The sequence below is a fragment of the Drosophila teissieri genome, chromosome X (genome assembly GCF_016746235.2).
Source record: "Drosophila teissieri strain GT53w chromosome X, Prin_Dtei_1.1, whole genome shotgun sequence".
Classification (NCBI taxonomy): domain Eukaryota; kingdom Metazoa; phylum Arthropoda; class Insecta; order Diptera; family Drosophilidae; genus Drosophila; species Drosophila teissieri.
The window spans coordinates 5,725,639-5,745,473 of NC_053034.1; the positions used below are offsets into that span (position 1 = coordinate 5,725,639).

General features: G+C 43.0%; 2 protein-coding genes across 2 annotated transcripts; both read left to right on the forward strand.

The window, feature by feature from the left end:
* Positions 1 to 2,004: 2,004 nt before the first annotated feature.
* LOC122624880 lies at positions 2,005 to 3,027 on the forward strand. Its single transcript, XM_043804632.1, has one exon. The coding sequence runs from the start codon at positions 2,008 to 2,010 to the stop codon at positions 3,025 to 3,027; it is 1,020 nt and encodes a 339-aa protein (XP_043660567.1). The 5' UTR covers positions 2,005 to 2,007.
* Positions 3,028 to 5,773: 2,746 nt separating this feature from the next.
* Positions 5,774 to 6,683, forward strand: LOC122624923 (PH domain-containing protein DDB_G0287875). Its single transcript, XM_043804700.1, has 2 exons — positions 5,774 to 5,852; positions 5,959 to 6,683. The coding sequence occupies exons 1-2, from the start codon at positions 5,774 to 5,776 to the stop codon at positions 6,681 to 6,683; spliced, it is 804 nt and encodes a 267-aa protein (XP_043660635.1).
* Positions 6,684 to 19,835: the final 13,152 nt, after the last annotated feature.

The window sequence follows — 19,835 nt, forward strand, 5'->3', positions numbered from 1 at the left end:
TAGCCCCCGTCTTCTTAACCATCTCCGAGATCTTTCCATTACAGAGCCAACTTGTCTGGCTAAGAAATAAAATATTTTGTGCTAATTTTGTCACGGCCTCCCTTTTGGTTTTCCCCGCACTCGTTTTCTCCACCCCCCTCCACAAGCTTTTCCATAACCCAATTTCCCCTTTGATTCGTTGCCACTCGGAGGCAACAACTTTTTGTCAGTTGTTTTAACTTGGCCTCGGGACAGAAAAAAGGGGTGGAGCTTTCTTTGCCGCCGAAGAAGTCGGAAAATAAGTGGATGATGGGGTTGGAAAGAGTGGGAAAAAGGGGGGGGAGGTCGACTTTTGTGTTATCTGCAGTCAGTTAGTAGCGCAAAACTTTTTAAACGTTTTCGAAACAAGTTGAAATTTAAATAAACCTTTCCAATTTTTTGACGATGCCATTAACTCTGAGCAGTTTGGTCTCCCCATCTCCCCGTCTCCTTTGCTCCTTTTTATGGCCGTCTCTTTCCATCTGACTTTCGCTATCTCTTTCGTGTGACTCGCAGACCTTACACAACAAAATCGCCAGAGAAATGAAACTTTGTGTGTAATTTTGGCAAATAAAAAATTTGAAAGGGGGCAACTGCAACTTTTGCAAAGAGTTCTTCTAGGCCAAAAATCTTCCCTCTTAAGCCCGCTTAAAAATCTTCCCCAAAAACCTGCTACATAAAATCGACTTAAATTTTTATTGCCGGAAAAGCCATCAGGCAAAAGTAAATTCGCTAAAATCGCCTTATGGCCTTATGGCCTTACATTTCTAACCCACCAAAGTCCAAGCTTCTCAACCCACATTTCCCATTTCTTACTCTATACAGTGATTTCTCCTCAAAGCGAACACCAGACTAGGTGGTAAAATTATGAATGATTCGTTGAAACGAACGTTCTATATCCAATCGTTCACTGTTTCAAGTGTGCACTCTAGATATACGTTTATTTTATATTTTTTGTAACACCACGAGTATAATATTTCGCTCTGCCCTTAAAATAACTAGACCATCTGACCAGGAAGTAGAGCAAAAAGGAGAAGAATTAGAGGAGGCAAGAACAGAAAACAGGGAGGAAGACAAAATAAAAATATAAGAGGATGCAGCCAAAAAGCGGCGTTAAAAAAGTACCAACAAAATAATAAAAAGCTAACTTTTTACCAAGTTGACTTTGACACATTGGGCCAAACACAAACACACACAGGGCCCACAAACACACAGTCGTTGGACAGAGACAGACAAACAACTTTAAGAAAGAGACGGCCAGCTGCTGCGCGAAAGAGACGGGGCGAGGTGTCAAGTTACTGCAAGCATGAAACTGCCCGAAAATAAGTGCAGCAGAATATTTATTTGTGTTGCATTAAGCGAAATGAAAGTGGACATAAAGAACATAAAGAACCTATGCAGAAATGTACTCTAAAATGCATATTGCTGACCGTCAAAGCAGAGAAAACGAGGAGCATTTAATGCATTTATTAAACCTATCCATTGAAAGCACCAGCCATTCAATTGATATCCAAACAGACAGATAAATGCATTCATATTTTATTTATTTCTTCACTTAGGCAAAGCAATTAAATTCTAATAAATCTATTAGCAAATCAAATTCAGTTTTTCCCAACTAAGTATGGCATATTCGCCTTTCAACTAACTAAATATTTCATTTACCCAAAACCTATTGAATAATCTGCGCGTTACAGAAACACTCCGCGTGCCCCATTAATTTGCCTTATCCGGGGTACGTGTAATTAACATCAGCTCTTTGCCAAAACTAACAAGAATCCCAGAGGGCCGAGAAAAGATACGGCATGGTATGCGAGTCGAGAACAAGAGAACAAGTCGAAGCGAAGTGAGATTAATGGATTTAATCGCGAAAAATCAGTGATAAGCTCGCGAATAAATGGTCCCTCATTAGGACCGCCCAATGAACTGGAGCTATAAAAGCCAAAAAACCGCTGCTCACCATTCACAGTTTTCACCGCAAGCCAACGCAAAATGCAGCCTCCGCCGAAGACTTATTCCTGGCCGCTTCTCTTGGTTGTCCTTTTTTCGGGCATTAGCCTGGCCAGGTCCGCGCCGCGACAGGCGTCGAGTGCCTACGTCATTCCGCTGCCTTGGAACAATCTAATTGGGACGTTCAATTTCCCAGAGTCGCCGGAGAAATCCCAGGAGATTCCCGAGCCGCGTGCGCTCTCTGTGAACCTGGAGGATACGAGTGCCGGCCGACCGGAGGAGGAGGACGAGGAGGATGATCTGCAGCAGGTGCTGCTGCTGACCAGTGGACTGACTCCCGCCCAGATTGCCCAGCGTAGTCGGGGCCGAAACAATGAGGGCAGGTTCTTTGGGCGCGGCGGCACCACCGTGGTGGTGATCTCCGGCTTAGGCGGCGCTATCAACAACACTAACAACAACAGTATTGTGACCACTCCTGCCACCACAACCACAACGGGCACTCGAACCTCGGAGTTTATCCGGACGCCAATTGGTTACCCGGCCGGATATCCCATGCAATACTACCGGAAACGGCAGAACGACGGAGCATCGATGTCCTATCCGGAGCTCTTCGGCTGGAACGAGGCGGCCTTCTACGGCGGAGATTTGAGTGGTTTGGGTGGCCTGAATGGGGGCTACAGTCTGCCGGGCGTCCCCTTGGTGCCAATCACCGTTGGCAACGAGGTGAGGTACGTCCCCATGAATCTCCGCATGCTCCGGCAGTTTGTCGGTGGTCCCACTTCCTTTGCTCCCCCTCCGCCGCCGGCCGTCAGGGAGCAGGATGATCAGCTGGAGGACGACGATATAGCCGCCTTGGCCTTGGGCCCCGAACTGGAAGTACTGGACGACAACCCCAATGAGGGTGGCCCGGAGGTCACAAGTCAAGTCACTGGTCACTCGGTCGCCGATCCATCGGGCTTTGGACTCCTTGGCCAGCGGTTGAGACCTCGTCCTTTGGTCAGGAGGCGACCACTGCAGACGCTGGCCCAGAATATTCGCCGGGTTCAGTACCTCAGGAAGTAATGGCCGCACTGAGATACCAGATCAACATGACCGTAATGACCACTAGACTTAAACAATTTTTTTTTTACACAGCGTAAATAAATGAAATGTAAGGGAATAAGAGCTTTTCATTGGGTTTATATCCTCGTTTTTTTCTATCTAACACCCTGGAATCCAATCACAGCCGAGTGACCAACTTTAATTGGAATCAATTGCACTGACAATCTAATCACCAAAACTAGTCCAAGTTGTCAGATGTTTTTTGAGAAAAGCCAACAAATCCACGCTGTATAAATCTTATTTATACTACAGCAGAGCTTACAATGCACGTCTCACTTGAAAAATAAATCAATAATGAATATATTAACTGCTTGTTTTACTTTAAATGCGAAACGTTCAGTTTTATACGATTTCGACTTTATCCAGAAATATATGATAGTTTTTTAGGCCACAACTATTTATGTGAGCTCATCTGTGTGTATAAGACGAAGTGCAAAAATGCCGACCTCTTTTCGCGAAACTCCCATCGCCGCGTTGGCCCAATAACATTAAGTTGATAAGTTTTTCCATTGGCCAGAGGAAAAACTTTTCAATTTTCCAGCAGAGGCAGAGGCAGAGCTTCACTTATTACCCATAAGCATTTTACATGAGCTCGAAAGGAGAAAGTTTCGCCAAAGGGAAAACCCAATGAAATAGATGCGCTAAATAGATCGATTTTAATTTGCTGCAAAGACAATTCAATCAGTTAGGAATATGGACCTTTATGGCAACCATGGGAACGAACAGAGGGTTATGCCAAATTATCTGACAAATATTTGCGGAGGAAATGAAGAAAATCCCAAACGGCAAAATGGCAAATAGACGCAAGTAGACGCTTTCCACTCCCATTCCGCCCAAAATGTTGTATGTGTGTCTAATTGATGGCAACATTCTGGGCTCTCAACTGTCAAGAAACTCAATAATAACAACAGATAGATGCAGACTTGCCTCCCACATTTCGCACAGCCTGAAACCTGACTGAGACACAATAACAAATTAAATAAATATAAGGAGCTTTTAAGTTAATAGAAAATTCTATAATTGAATTTTATGCCGAACATCGTCTGGCTTCCACTTCCACTTTTGAGGGCCGGCCTCAGACCTCAGGCCTCAGACCCTTGAATATATATTTAATCAGAAATGCAAGCAAAATAATAAACAAAGATGGAATTCCCTTAGAATATAAAACGCTCAAAAACACGAGCACCAATTTAAATTATTGATTGGCCAGGCAAAATAAATGAAATTTAAGCCAAAGCAAAGCGAAAAAACAAAGGAAAACGCATTGCAAATTATGATTGAATCGTAGATTTTTAATATTCCCCATCAGCATTGCGGAACAATGTATAAAAATAGCTCCTGCAATTATTCCAGAGGTCACATATTTTACATATTCCCAATATAAATGGTTACTGTAAGCTGTTTTTCCGTGCACATAAATTAATCTTTTAAATTATATCTTTACGGCATGGGACTGTCAAGGCTTTTTCCGCACATTTAAGAACGAATATGAGCTACGAAACCTCCTGTATTTGAAGCTGTCTGAACATTTTATACATTTTTAAACTTGTACTTTCACTTGACCACAAGTGTTACAGTAGAAATAATAACGATAATAGTAGATACAAAGTTAGATGGAACGTCGAGCTATTGACACAACACTCCGGATGATTACGGAAAAACATTTCGCCAGACGGGTGTTAAAGCTGAGGGCCGAGGAAATAGCACCGACTCACGTAGACAAGTATCTTTGTATATTGTATACTGTATATTGTATACTGTATATTGTATATTGTATCTTGTGTTTTGTATCTCGCTTTCTGTACTCCGTATCTTCCGCCTGTCAGAACGCTCTGCGTGTGCGTGCTGGCGAGAGTTTTGTGGGAAACACTTTTCAAGATTAAAACAAAAAGATTTAAGTGAATTATGCCAAAGTTATTTGCCTGCTGGTGCGGCTCACGCACTCGACACTATCCTCCGAGAAAGGCACATTATGCCACAGATACTGGTCGTGTAATATAAATATGTATGTGCAAGCAAATAAATTCTGTACAATCGAGCTCAAAAAAATAGTGGTCCACCAAGTCATATCAACACTATTTTATATTTTACAGCAAAGCCAAAGGAACCCAGCAATCTCAATAGGAAATAAATAAAATGTAGATAAAGCATGTGTTGCAAATAATTTCTGTCTAAGTGCATGCATTACAATATGCTTAGCATATGTCATCGCAAATGTACACATCAAGCCAAAACACTTTTCTCAAACTTATTACAAAGATATTGGCATAGGTTTTCCGGGAGTATTCCTTGTTGTTTTGAACGAATCTGTATTTTTGTGGCGGGCAGACATGAGTTCGTTTATTTATTTATACAGCCTGGAATATCTTTGCCTTCGAGTTTTTCCCCTTTGGCCAGTGCAGATTTATGCGAACGCATGTTTATTGTCGAGTTTATTAGATTTGATTTACTGTCCAGTAAGGTCGGAGAGACCTCAGCTCTGTTTGAGCGTATTCAGTAGTATCTCGAAGACTTTCCCCATCAAGAAACGACATCGACTTCCCGTTCTAAGCCGCCCAATAATTGCATGTCATCGGGGCATCACGCAAGATGTGTCACTCCCTTCGTTCTGAGGAGGGTGAAATTTTTAATTGCACCGGCTGCTAGGTGCTATAAGAACGACGGTCTTCAATCCAAGTCCCAGCATTGCCCCAGGAACCCCGTCACCATGCAGATCCTCCAGAACTTATTCGCACTTCTCGTCGTCCTTCTGGCGATTTTGACCATCTGCGAGTCGCGACGAAGCGGTAAGAATTCCATTTGATCACTTCCGCTAAAATACTAGTGTTGTCATGCTTCCAAACGAGTGATACTAATGTTAGTTACTGATTTATTTATATTTCTGCAAATCAGCTTATCGCTTGCCAAAAATCCAGGGACGCAGTGCCTCCGGCAGTCCTTCGCCGCAGGACGTGGGCTCTGGTCGGGATTTGATGAAGAAGTTCATGCTGATGCGGGGTCTCTTCCAGCAGCCGCCTAGTGACAATGTGATCGTTATCACGCAGCCATCGAGCACAACAACCACGACCACGCCCACTGGCTCGCCCACGACAACCACCTACACAACGACCACAACCACACCCACGACCAACAGTACTGGTCGATCCCTGATGGAGAGTATGCATCTTGAGGAGCCGCAGGATGAGGATGAGGATGCGGATGAGAATGAGGCCCAGGAAACTCTAGTGACCACAATGACTGGCAGGGCGCTAGAGGATCGCCTGGATCTCCCGGATGCCGAGGAGGAGCCGCAGGACCACAAGACCCACAAGAAGCACCAAAAGCCATTGCAATGGTCGCAGAAGTTCAATCTGAAGGGCGCACGGTTGAACAGAAAAAAGAACTTGGTGAAGAAGACCCATCGACGGGTCCACAAGCATCCGCAGAAAAAGAAGAGACATCAAAAGAGAAAGCTGAACAAAAAGCAGTCGGCGAATCATCAGCAACGCAACGCGGAACCAGCGGTCAACTTCATCGAGCCCTATCACAACGATCGAAGCCAATCCCAAGCTGGTGGTCAGTCCACCTCCGACTCTCGATTGCAGCGCATCTGGCGGCGCTTCCAAATCGCCAACTAACTTGCCCACTAGCAATTGGTAGCAATATATTTTTTTTTCTATTTTTTTAAGTGCAAAAACAACATGGGAGCCATTAAAAGCTCAATCGGATTCAGCAATGAGCATTGAAATTATACAAGAAGCATACCTTGTCAAGAATAAAATAAATACACTAGGATTTACTTAAAGTTTTCGTTTATTTATTTCCCAGTTTATACAACATTGTTAAACCTTCGGGTTTAATTACGTCCATTTCTGCTCCTTAAATTTAAATTTCAGCGACATTTTTGCGTAACTCTTCGCTTGAAAGGCAAAGAACAAAGGTGTGCTGACAAATAATGGAATATCTTGAAGTGGTTTAAAATTTCATTTTGCCATATTTTACGACAAATTGGGCAAGAACAAAAGGCACTTGTCCATGGATATATGTATGTACGTGCGTTTGAGCAGGTATTTTATATAAACGTTTGACCCTGAAACTTTTCGCGTGGCACGTAAAACAAAATGGTGCGACCTGAAAAATCCTTTCCCCTTTTCCCATTTTGCAAACAATTGATAAGCAAGGGAAAAAGGTTTGGATTTGGCCAAGTCAACGACTTGTCGCACAATTTTATATAAATAAGAATAGGGCACCAGGGACCAGACGAAATATGGGAACATGATATCCTGCCGCCGACTGTGGCAAGTTCAAGGATATCTCACCCGCCCATAAACCATGAAAATACAGAAAATAAACCGTGAACCGGACCCGAAAACCAACTCAAAGGACTGTGACACGTGCACAGAAAAAACGTACTAGCTTATGCATTGTATACATAACATTAAAGCATCATTCCTAACTGGAAAACCCGTTTTCCAAGAAAATATTTTGAAACCTTTGCTACCCAACAAAAATATTATTTCCCAGAAAAATTACTTATTATGCTGGCATGCCCCGGTTATGCCACAAACATTTTTCAGTGTACGACGCTTGTTCATTCCTCCGCTTTCTCCCGTCGTCTGTGTTTATTTTTTCAATACCCAAAATTTGTGCAAATTGGCAAATTACGCATAAATAGCGGAGAGAAGCAGAGAAGCAGCTGTCTTGAGGGGAATCGAACCTCTTGGCGCTGTCAGGTTCTGTGAAATTTATCTGCAGATCGCGGAGATTGGTGGGGAGTGCTAACCGGTTTCCATCGATTAATTGGCTTGGGTTAGAGGTCAGACCAGATCAACTCCATCAAAGCGAGACAAGATCTTCGCTCGGCTGAATGATTTAAGGCAAATGATTTCGTTATCTAGATAAAGAAAGCAGCATTTTACAGAGCTGTGAGGTCAAGGAGGTCAAAGAAAGCTGCAGAAGGTACAGCAATCGTGCGATAGAATCTAAACATGGCTCTTCTCTGCGGTAGACCATGAAACCAATGTTTGACGACAAAATACGTACGTAGTCATACGTATTAACAAATAGTTTATATGTTCAGTGTTTAGCAGAGAAAGTGATAGCTGCTAATGAGCATATACTAAGCCTCCAATTGCCGACGTGCGTAAGTGATACGGTACGACTTCTTGGATTGGTTGGTAAGGAAATACCCACCTAATTGCCAATTAATGCGGCAAATTCCATTCTTCTGGGCATCCCCATCTCGATGCCCTCGGATTTCGGATTTTGGATTTCAGCAGGAGGCGGGCTCGAGTGGCGGGCCAAAATCAAAATCAATACGTCGAGTCATCGTCATCGTCATGGCTTCTGCCGTCTTACATGTTACTTCACCTTTGACCCCGAACCAAACCCGCCCCGCCCCGCCCCGCTCCGCTTCTTGTGGGGAAAGGATATTGAAAAAGGCGCCGCTCGGGGAAACTTTTTTCATTTTTAGTTTGTCAAGTTGGCACAAAAGGGCGGCGACGACGCCAACTCCAAGTTTTTCTCTATAAAAAGGCAAAAGGAAGGGGAAGAAAGGGGAAAGGGAAAAGGGGATACCAACTTAACATTTGCACGCTTAAAATGCCCAAAAAAGCTGAGAAAGCCAAGGATAAAGGGGCGGTCCAAGTGCCAAAGTTGGTCCTAACTCCGGGGAAAACCGCTCCCCTCTCTTCACGACCCCTTGACCCGACGCCTTTGTGCCGACAACTTCACTGCACTTTCCCTGCTTTTCTCCACCCATTTTGCCGCCTTTACTGCAGTCTGTTGCGCCGCCTTCCCCTCTTCTTTTTTCATTTTTTCGTTGGCCTTTTTCTAACTCTTTTGCTCGTTGGCCAAAACCCATTGCCTAGTTTTCGGCCGAGGTTTCTTGGTCGTCTGGCGCCATCTTGTGGCATCCATGGGAAATTTGGACTCTACTGTAAAGCCCCGTTAAAAAGAACATCAAAATATTGTAGACGGCGGCGCAATTAACAGACCAAATTTAACAAATTCTGGTAGCAGACTAGCTTTGATTGCAAACAAGGCGGCTCCTTTCATTTGGGGCTCTGTAAAATGATGCAGCGTACATTTTCGAGGTCCCCCTGTCGTCGGATGGCAATTTAAATTTCGATGCATCTCGGTATCCATTTACGAAATGCCAAAACACAAACCCACCGGGCACATATGTATAAATCAGTGTAATTTATGCACGAGTGCGACAAAAATGGGTGATTTGGCAAGGGTTTGGCGGCAGGTGGCAATATGGCAATACAAAAGCAATTGTATAATTGCATTTTAATATGATGACTGCTGCAGTTTTACTGCCCGCAGCATCAGCATCAGCAACTGCAGTAGCGGCAGCAGCAGCAGCAACAGCAGCAACAGCAGCCGCAGTAATAGGCAGCAACAAATCAGCAAAATTCAGCAAAGGCAAATTAATGAATCCAGGGCAAAACAGGGAAACGGTATGCACAGTGGATTGGGCTGTCAACGTCTTTTTTTCACTTTCCACTAAAGATAATTAAAATGTAAGCCGGGGAATTCATTGTTATCAATTCTAAAACCGAAAGAGGAAATATAACAATTGACAATTCATTGGAATAATGACGCATGTGATAATAAGCCAGTCCAGCACGTAACTGCATGGTAACGTGCAATGCATTGGGATTTTCGCTAATGTGGGTTGATCAAAAATTGTGCAAATTCCTGCAGGGAATTGCAGTTTAATCTGAACTTACAATCTTTTGACCTGTGGCCAAATGCATTATGGCTAACGATTCGGCTCGGCTAAGCATGGCCACAAATTATTCGAGACTTACAAAAATGAATGGCAAAGTGTTTTAATTAAATGCAGGCATATGCAGGGCAGCCAAGTAAGTGTGCATATTTCGTCTTTACGACGGCTACAAGCGATTCGAATGCATTTATTTATTATGCCAGGGCACTTTTGATTACGTGTGTGGGTGTGGGTGTGGGTATGGAGTGGCTGGTACTGGGTACTGGGTGATGAGTAAATACTCCATGTCTAAATTAATGCCAGCAATTAAAATGCTTAACACTCGTTCAGGCACCCAACCCGATCAACTCACTCGGTTGGCCAAGTATTCCATTGTGTTGCCTGCCGCAGATACAAGTGTATCTCTATGTGCATCTTGCATCTGCAACTGCTCCTGCAACTGCATCTGCAAGGACGAGAAGTATCCTGCTGAACAGCTTGCGGCCATTGTAAGCAGCTGCGGTGGGTCCAATGCCTTCCGAATGCATTTTCCAGATCGTAGGAGCACTCCTTGAGCTCTGAGCTCGCAAATCCCCAGTTTCGAGTCCTTTGGCCGGTGTCTTAGGTCTGGAGCGTTGTATTGTCCGAATCTGGTCAAATGTTGGCCAAGACAGACGCTTTTGTTGCCGAGCCCATTGTTGCCAGCTTACTTGCACAGTGGGTTGCAGTTGCATCCATTCGCCACCTTCATGGATTTTGTACTTTACACTGTACCCTGTACAGTACAGCATCACTGGGTGTCTGCAAACTATATTCGTGTTCAGTAAATATGAAATACCAAATGAGAGTCCATATTTCATTGGCGTGTTCTATGGTGGTGCTAAGCCCTGGGGGGATGTTTCACAAGGACACACTGTTCTTCAGTCAACTAATGCCAATAATTATAGTGCTGATGATGCATCTTCGCCTGGCAAAAGCAATCGAGCTGACTGATGCGCTCAACTAATTCAAGGAGTGCGGATGGACCAACCACCGACCGACTGACTGACTGACGTCTGTCCGGAAAATCTGCCGCAATCGGCCAAATGGACGGACAATAATTTCCATGTAAACGGTGGGAAACTCGAGCTTCGCTTAAATAAACATCTTGGCAAGCTGAAATGCTCAATGCTGAATGCACTCGGCTTTCTCGCCTGCAAATTACTTCCACCCAATGCACCGACAAGAGCTTTAAAATGTTGACAAGCTGGCTGAAATACGTCGGTATATGGAGGAGATTACTAATAAAGTAGTGCCTACCAGTGTTACGGATCGCACTAGACGAGCTCTTAAAACATACATATAATCGTTTCAGCAAGCAAGTGCCTTTTTTTCGACTATTTGCATTTATTTAATAAATTGAATTATTTCAACCATCGACCGAATTTAATGAGCAAGCTTGCCCATATTTTCGACCATTTCTATGGGTGTCTGAAAGCGGATTTAGTTGGGCTTCAAGTTTTTTTGGAAGCGCACAGAGGGGAAGGACGTGCTTTTGGGCATCTGTGCACTCGACTCCCAACTCTCAAAAGGCCCAACAATGAAAGCCAGCTGCAATTTAATTACCGCTCCAGGGGCGGGTTAATAGGGGTGGGATCTGCAGGTTTTCCAGATGGACTGCTGCCTCCTGCCTCCTGCCGGCTGCCTCTGCAGCCATAGTTTTTGGCATATAGTTGCATATTGCCGGATACGCCATCTCTCGCCCAGGTTTTAATCCTCCTCTCTGTCGCTGCTTTTGGCGCAATCGAGTGCTTTCTTGCCGCTGTTGCAGTTGCGATTATTGTGAAAATAAAAAGGAAAACGCATAAAAATTTTACTGCCACCTCGCACCACGCCCCCGCACCCCTTTCGCTTGGATCACCCGTTATCAAGCACCCTTTTCGCTTAACCCTTTAATTTGCGTAAGAGTTTATTCTCTGGGAGACTAGGAATGTTTGAACAAATTTCAAAATTTGTATAAAAAATATCTCTTTTGTATGGGAAATTGAAGAATTTTTCTGGAAATAAAGTTTCAAGTGGTAAGTGGTATCAAGGGGTTAAACATCTGCCCACCTTTGGGGCTTTTGTTGCTTTGGCAACGAGAAAAGCGTTCGCGTTCTAACAAAAGATGCAACCGCTGGTAAGCTGAAACCGCACCCCCTTGTGCACCCCCCTTCTGCACGCCGTCCATGACCATGCCCCCACGCTTCGCTTAACTAATTAGAGCGTGTGAGAAAATGCGCGGAAACCGTGGGCAGCGCTGGGTGGCCATGGGGCTGGGTTGGCCATGGGTGCAAAAATGACAAGGGGGCGTGGCACACTGGGGGGTGCCACATCCTGGGCCCTTCATGCTCCTCCAATTGCCACCCATCATTTGCCAGGCTCATTGAGTCGTGTTCAGTAATATGCACACTCGAAAAAGACAAATGGGCTAATTGATTTAATCCCTTTTCAGAAACCCATCACTCATTGTTTAATAGAACAAAATGTTAATTTTATAATTTATAAAATGAACACATTGTCGTTTGCTTTCAGTTATTTCTGGAGTACTGTTTTGGTCCTTAAAGAAACCGCATTTAAGAGCACTTGCAGTATCAACAAGTTCTTAAGCGTCGTCTCTTTTGGGACTCCCGTACATTTTCCCCGCAGCTGCCATCTTGAGTCCGTCATCCAACGCCCACACCATCCGGTGGGCGTGGCCACGGCTTCTAGGCCAACTCCGAAAAAACACATTTCAATTTTCCACATGGGAAATGTCGCGCGCCGAACCAATTTATGATATCCGCAAAAGTGGCAAAGGCACAAAAAAGTAAATAAATAAAAATCGACAAAAAAAAAATAATAAAAACAGAAACAACAAAGTATTGAATACCAGACAGCCGTAGGGGCGATGGGCGTGGCAACAGGCAACGTTGACAGCAAAAAATAAAAACAAGTGCATGGCGTCGAAGATGCGCAAATTTCATCAGATAATTGCGAATTACAAATGCGCTGAAGAGCGCATAAATCAGAAGGCGGAGCAGGTTTTTAAATATTCATTACACACAATATAGCTTTATAGTATATGCAGATTTAAATAAATCGAAATAAAATTTCGAGTATACCTATTGGTATATATAGTAATACATAGGTATATTCTTTAAATACCAAATCTAACGTTAGCATTCTTGAGAGCCCAAGTACTCATCGATTCGTGCATACCCGACTTCAGTTCACACTCATATGCCAATTCTGTTTGCAGAGTGCATAAAAAATATTGAAAGCGAATAATATTTATATCGCGTGTCGGTATCCATTATGCCGCGTTGTATCTATCCGTGCTTTTCTTTCCCATTCCAAATGCAAAAAAAAAACACAAAAAAGCAGAAAACGCATATAAATAAGTTGCAAATAAAGCGAAGCGTATTGGTAATAATTTTAAAATTTATGTTTATTTACAATTACAGTTTATTTGCCAAAAGCACACAAACAACGAAAACAAGGTTCACACGCACACACTAGCAGTTGACCACGCCCTAAATAGGCGGCCAAACAAATTTCCAATCACAATTTGCTCAAATCTGTAGGCCATTTCAATTTTTGATTGAATATCTCACATTTTAGATTCGACTTCAGGACGCTCAGCGGCATTTTATTAAGTTCTTCAACTTAAAGTGTGTTAAATTTATTTTTAATTTATGCACTTTTCAATTTAAACAAGTTTTAATTTTTTAAGAAATGTAGAGAAAAAGTTTTCCGAACTAACAATAATAAGCCACAAATCAAGTGTTCAAAAAAGTTAATGAACAAATAGTCAGAGGCAGTGCAAATATATGAAATGTGCATATACATGTACAATGTACACGCATTTATGTTAATGCAATTATTGCTTGACTTCGCTTAGACAGCGCTTAATAAATGTTTATTAATCATATTTGTAAACAAATTGCCATTGCGCACCATTTGTGAGCAATTATTTATTTATGCCAATAAACATTTTCCATTTTCCATTTTCCACTTTTGCAATTTGCACTACGATCCGCCACGGCCCCATTTTCCCGCCCCTCCCCCTTCCCCGGCAGCTTTAATCCAAGAGTTTGCATTCAACATTTTTATTATTGAATTTTAATTAATTTAACAAATAATGGCTGCCTGGCCGGAGCAAAAACAAATTCGAATTTATGTTCAACGCAAATTATAAATTACAAAATGCTCTACACTTTCATTTCGTGCATCATTTAATATTTGACCAAAAGCTCTTTCTGTTCAATTTTGCACGAAATAGCCAAATGCTTCCATTTTCGAATTGCGAAAGAACGTTTTCGAAATGTATTGCTGCTCAGTGTTGGGATGTGCACGCAAATTATCCCAAGAGGAGTTTCCATGGCAATGCTCGAACCCACTCTTCAGATAGCCCGATGAGCGATACAATCGATATGCCAGGCCAGGCCAGGCCTATGCCACGCCCATAAATTGGCTTAATGCCGGGCAGACCAAAAAATGGAGCAAGTGAGAAAAAAGTGGGGAATTCCGGTGGGAAAAACCAGAGGAATAAAAGGCAGCAAAAGACGAAACAAAGAGAACTGTAATTGATATTTGCTTTATGTGCTTGTGCACACAGCGAAATTGAAACAGTAAACATATTTTAACATATGCCCAGACATATTTACTTTTATGACTTCTCACGGTTCCCGTTACCGCTTCCCGATACCGAATACTCGAATACTCGAATACTGGAATACTCGAATACCCGATTCGGGGCTCAACCGATTGGATGGGTGCGTAGTCGAAGAACACGGCGTTCGTCACCTGATGCGAAATCGATAAATTAATTAGTGCAAAGTGACGTTCGGAAATCCCCAGTAACGCTCCAAATGATGGGAGTTTAACGCGTTTTTAAACAACTTGAAGGATGCAATTAAAGACCTAAATTAAGGCATAAATGCTGCGCGTACTTCTGAAAGAAACGCTTAAGGATTCATTTTTATATTAATTCTCAAGCTTGAAGTTCGGTGAAGGATGCAATTGCAATTGCAGTCCAGCGACGCCACCCACTCACCTTGGCAAGTTGGCGATGTGATGCTATTTTATATTTTGGTAATTTTATACCCAACGGATGGAAATCCTTGCTGATCCTTGGAAATCCTTTTGCCGTGGCAGCTGTTGATTTTGCCTTGAAACGTGAATAATGCGGAAATTTAATTATACACAATTCAAACCGAAAACCAACCCCAACTGAAAATCCGAAATCTGCGAAATAAGATGGACTACTTAGGTGCACTCACAGGAATATGATACATATTTAATTAAACGGGGTGCAATTGTGAATCAGTTATGAAACAGCGTTCAATTGATAATGCTAGATTCGCCACTGATCATTTTGTGAATCGTCCTTTGTGTTGAAAATGGCCGATGAAACCCCAAAACAACGTCAAGCGCCATCGAAACTGTAAATTTAATTAATTTTATAATGCACTAGTGGTCGCATTCATTTGTGCCCATTTCTGCCACCCAGTACACAGTACCCAGTTCTGCTGTGTTTTGCCTTGTTTTCGACTGTTGTTTTTCATGGACGGAGTTCCGTTGACGGTTTTGCGTTTTCAGGGGTGTCCGTCCACATCGCTTTCACTAAATTGACATAATGACCAAATAATTTTCCAGTTCGATGAGCTGCCGGCCCAAAATGACAGGCGAAAGGGCTTGACGGACCGGCGGGAATCGATGGGGGATTTTCAATTTTCGCATACGTTTGACAGCCATCGAGTGACATCACATTTAATGCTAATGCTCGATTTCGAGTGCTGCAAAATTTATTGTGCATGTCAACATTAATTTGCGAAATCTATGCAGTGACCTGACTCTAAATGTATATACATATGTATATATATATATATATTCCCATACATATAGACTCGTGTATCGCGACAATTAATCAGGCGAACGATGCAACACAGCCCAGGAATCTGGATAATTTGGCACTTAAAAAGGGTGAAGACCGTCTTCAAAGGCATTGAAGGGTGTCGCCCAATGTCGTTGTCAAGTGACGAGTCGACTTCCCCAACTGGGACCCTTTTTTCCCTTTTTCCTTTGCAGCGTATTCGGGGGAGCATTGCACTTTCAGATGCTTTGAACATGCCCACATTTGCAAGTTATAAATGTCAGTATTTATGAATCTATTAAATATGAAAAAGAAATTCAAATGACTTACCTCAAATGATGCACTACTTTATTTCGCATAGCCTACGTTTATAGGTAAAACTTTCCTGTAGCACAATCTGAAAATAAGAAACTTATTAGATTGCTATGCATTTAATTAATTAATATTATTTAATTTATAAATATTGGATATTTAGTTGGTTAAAGGGTAACTTGTAGTCGCATTGGCACTAACGAGGTTTTCTCCTTCAATTTTTTTCTGTCCAACCTCTTGCTTTACTTTTCTTCCCCCAAGTTTTCCTCGGGACTCGTTTCGTTTAGTCAGTCATTGGGGACAGGACTGAGTAAAAGTTCCATTTATCAATTGATTGACTAGATAATTGCCAGCAAAGTGAAAGATAAGCGAAGGAAGGACGCACTGCAACAGTTACTAATGATCCTGGAGGCCTAATCAGTGTTTACCCTTTTTTCTCCGAGCTTTTTTATGCTATTCCCTATTAGTGAAGAGCTGAGGAAAATGGGTTTAAAAACTGAAAAACGCTGAATGGTGTTCGGCGGGGCTCTTGTGACAAACGCAGGCCATAAAGCCATAAATGTCGGGCCATAAATTATGCGGCTAAGGGTGGTCAGCATGGGTTAACGGCAGGGAAAGTGGGCTTTTTGGCCAACGGGTGACATGTGTGAAAATGCACTTTACTGCCACTTGAATGTTTGATGGCCAACTGGCGGAATCAACTGGGATTCGTTTCGGAATTGAAGGCTTAAAAAGTCTGAGTCGTCACTTCATTGGATCACCATTTATATAGAGGGGAAATTAAAAATATTCAAACAGAGAAATACACAGAGAAATACATTTGCTCTATACATCATCATTTTGGCACATCATCAAAATCATATATCTATGGGCAGGGAGTCCCTTCAAAAAGAAATGAGATCAACTGCCGCCTCACTTTCTGCACATTTCATTTGCAGCGATCTGCTGGCCTCTGGGAAAAAATAGATTTACTTGGCATTCACATCAGAGCGGCATTGTCCGTGCGACACCTATGGCCGTCACCCCCCTTTCACCCACTTTCACCGCTGTCTCCTCCCCCCGCAAGCCTCCCTCACCTCCAGTCGATCTGGCGCCGTGATAGAGTGTTGCGACACTGAGTAATCTATTTTGTGTGCGAGACTCGCACGCGCAGTCAGGCAGTCAGGCAGTCAGCCAGTCAGTCACCCACCCACCCACTGAACCACCCGCTCGGCAGCCGCACCACCCAACCGCCCAACCACCGAACCGCCCACTCCCCCCCCCCGGCCGGCCAAAAAAAGTGTGTGTCTCTAACACACTAATAATGGCATATAAAGTCGCTCGCACACGTCTCTTTGGATGCTGGATGCTAGATGTTGGATGTAGGGTTTCTTTTTCCTCACATCACATTGTGCCCTTTTACGGTGGAAGGGGGTGGGGTGTGTGTTTCCTTGTTTTCCTTTTGCCATTTTTTCCTCTTTTTGGCGAATGGCTCTCTTTTGTTTTTGGCGTTTTTACAACATGGCCAGCATAACAATGTCGCAGCAAACGAAAAATTGCAAGTGGACACATGAATTATGTGCAGCACTCGAGTTAAACAACCGCCGGGCGTGGCCCCTGTAGCCCCGATACCTATAGCTCCCCACATTTCCGCATTTCCACAGGCCCGCGCTATAGCTTTTGGGTCCTCCGGCGACAGGCGAACACAAAAAGCAGCGCCGCCTGCACTGCGAAAAATCCTGCTGCCCCTTTAAAACCACTTTATTTTCCGCTAGCTATGCGTTCTTAAACCAGAAGCAGCGCTTCATTTAACAAAAATCGATCTAAATGAATATATACTTTTACTAATGCGCTACAGATGAATGATTACAGTTCATGATTAGCTACAGGTGATTTTTGGTTTCGCTCAGTGTGGCCACTAAATGCACGAGTACTCCGAGTTTCTTTTCCCACTCCGCGATTCGTGGGGTTGTATTTTTTATATACACATGTGCTCGGTTTTTGTTGGCTGCCCATTGGGGACGCGTTAGTGGTCCGTGGCCGGGTCCCGGATGTGGATGAGGATATGGCTGTGGATGGGGACACGGATGAGGATGGGGATGGGAATGGGGATAAGGCAGCGGATGAGGACGATGTGGAAGACGGCGAGAAGATGAAATGGAAGCCAAGTGAAGTGAAGTGAAGTGAAGTACACTGTTGACTTCGACCGGGTCTGGCTTGCTTTGGAGGTCACCCCGGTGTGGGAGTTCGCCATTGGGGAGTTGGCTTTGCGGGTATTAAATTATACATCATTTTGCAACAAATGATGGTCGTTACGTTGCCCCATCCGGAGAACCAGACGCAGCCATCCCGGCTCATCCCTGGCGAGGCCACCAATTGTTTTATTCGAATAACAAAGGAAATATTAAAACTAGAAACAAGAGAATTTAAAACGTAATTTTATTAGAAATATAAATAAAATAGTTCTAACAAAAATTAACTAAATGAACGTAAAAAAAACATTTTAGTAGGACTGGAAAATATTCCCAAGCAAGTGAAATTTCTATAAAACGAATTCGTGATAGCGTGTGAATAATGTTTCTCTTTATTTCCAAATGGTTTGGCGCTCTAAATGATTTAAATTGCGACTCCAGGAAGGCGTATAATCGATCTTAATTACATTTGTATGCCGCCCTGGCTGTCATGGGTTAAGTGTGCGACTCACACCACCTACGCTCATACACACTCACACACACACACACACACAGACGGAGCGAGCACGACTTCCGCTTCCGGTGAGCGATTAAAGTGTTATGCAATCTTCGTCGTCTTGGGGCGCTTTTTATGGCTCCGAATTGGATTGGATTGAATTGAATTGAATTGCTTTGAATTGCAATCGCTTTAAAAAGCACTTATTCACACATGCAGCCATTGCCACCACACAACCATGCGCATTTTAATTATGACTCGGCGAATTAATAACAATTTGTTGCAAAAAGGCAACTTTGATTAATTCAGATTGACATTTCCTGAATTTTCAATATTTTCATTTCGATAAATCCACTTATTCGGGGTTTTAAGGATTTAATTAAGTCGAGAAGCAGCACAACAAAACTTCAACGAGTACGCTTTCAAATTCCATTGCATAGTTGAATTATTATTGTTATAAAGAAAAGTTGGATGGTGTCACTACTCTACTCTTCTGAAATGTTTCATTATTTGAAGTGTAGACAGCATATATTTAGTTAGAGGGAAAGTTTCTATAAGCAGTCCTTCTTTATAGAGCAAAGGAATGAGCTGCTGTGCATTATTTTGATGTTAATTCGCAGCATCCTCTATTCAAATACCGAATACATTGGCTGGAAGCCCTCTTTCCCGCTCTATCCCGACTTTCGCCTCATCCATGGCATCCATTTTCACCGTTTTCCGCATTTTCCCCAAACTTTTTCACAGTTTCCGGCTTGCCGTTTGCTCCGCCATTCATTCGTTTGCTGTAATCAATTGCATGCGGCTATTTTTGGTCGAAAGCGAGTGGCAAGGGACGCAGCATTGTCGCGTCGTCAGGCAACGCAGCACCACCCAAAAGTAGCACCACCCACTGAAGCACAGCCAAAAGCAGCACCACCCACCCACCAAAGAGCCATATACTCGTATGTGCACGGGAAAAAAAATTGGATAACTTATCAGAACTTATTCAACGGACATTCGAGTGTGATCTTTAATTTTGGTTATTGAAAGCTTTAAAGTTTGATGCGATTACATGAGCTGATTGAATTTTTATTTTATATTTGGCAAGAGTTTTTTCAGTAATCCCCTTCTTCACCATTTTGTAACCACACATGAAAGTTTCTTTTACCCATGATTACCAATAATCACAATTTTTTCCGTGTCGGAAACCAACCGCCGTGTGAACCTTAAATGAAACGTTCA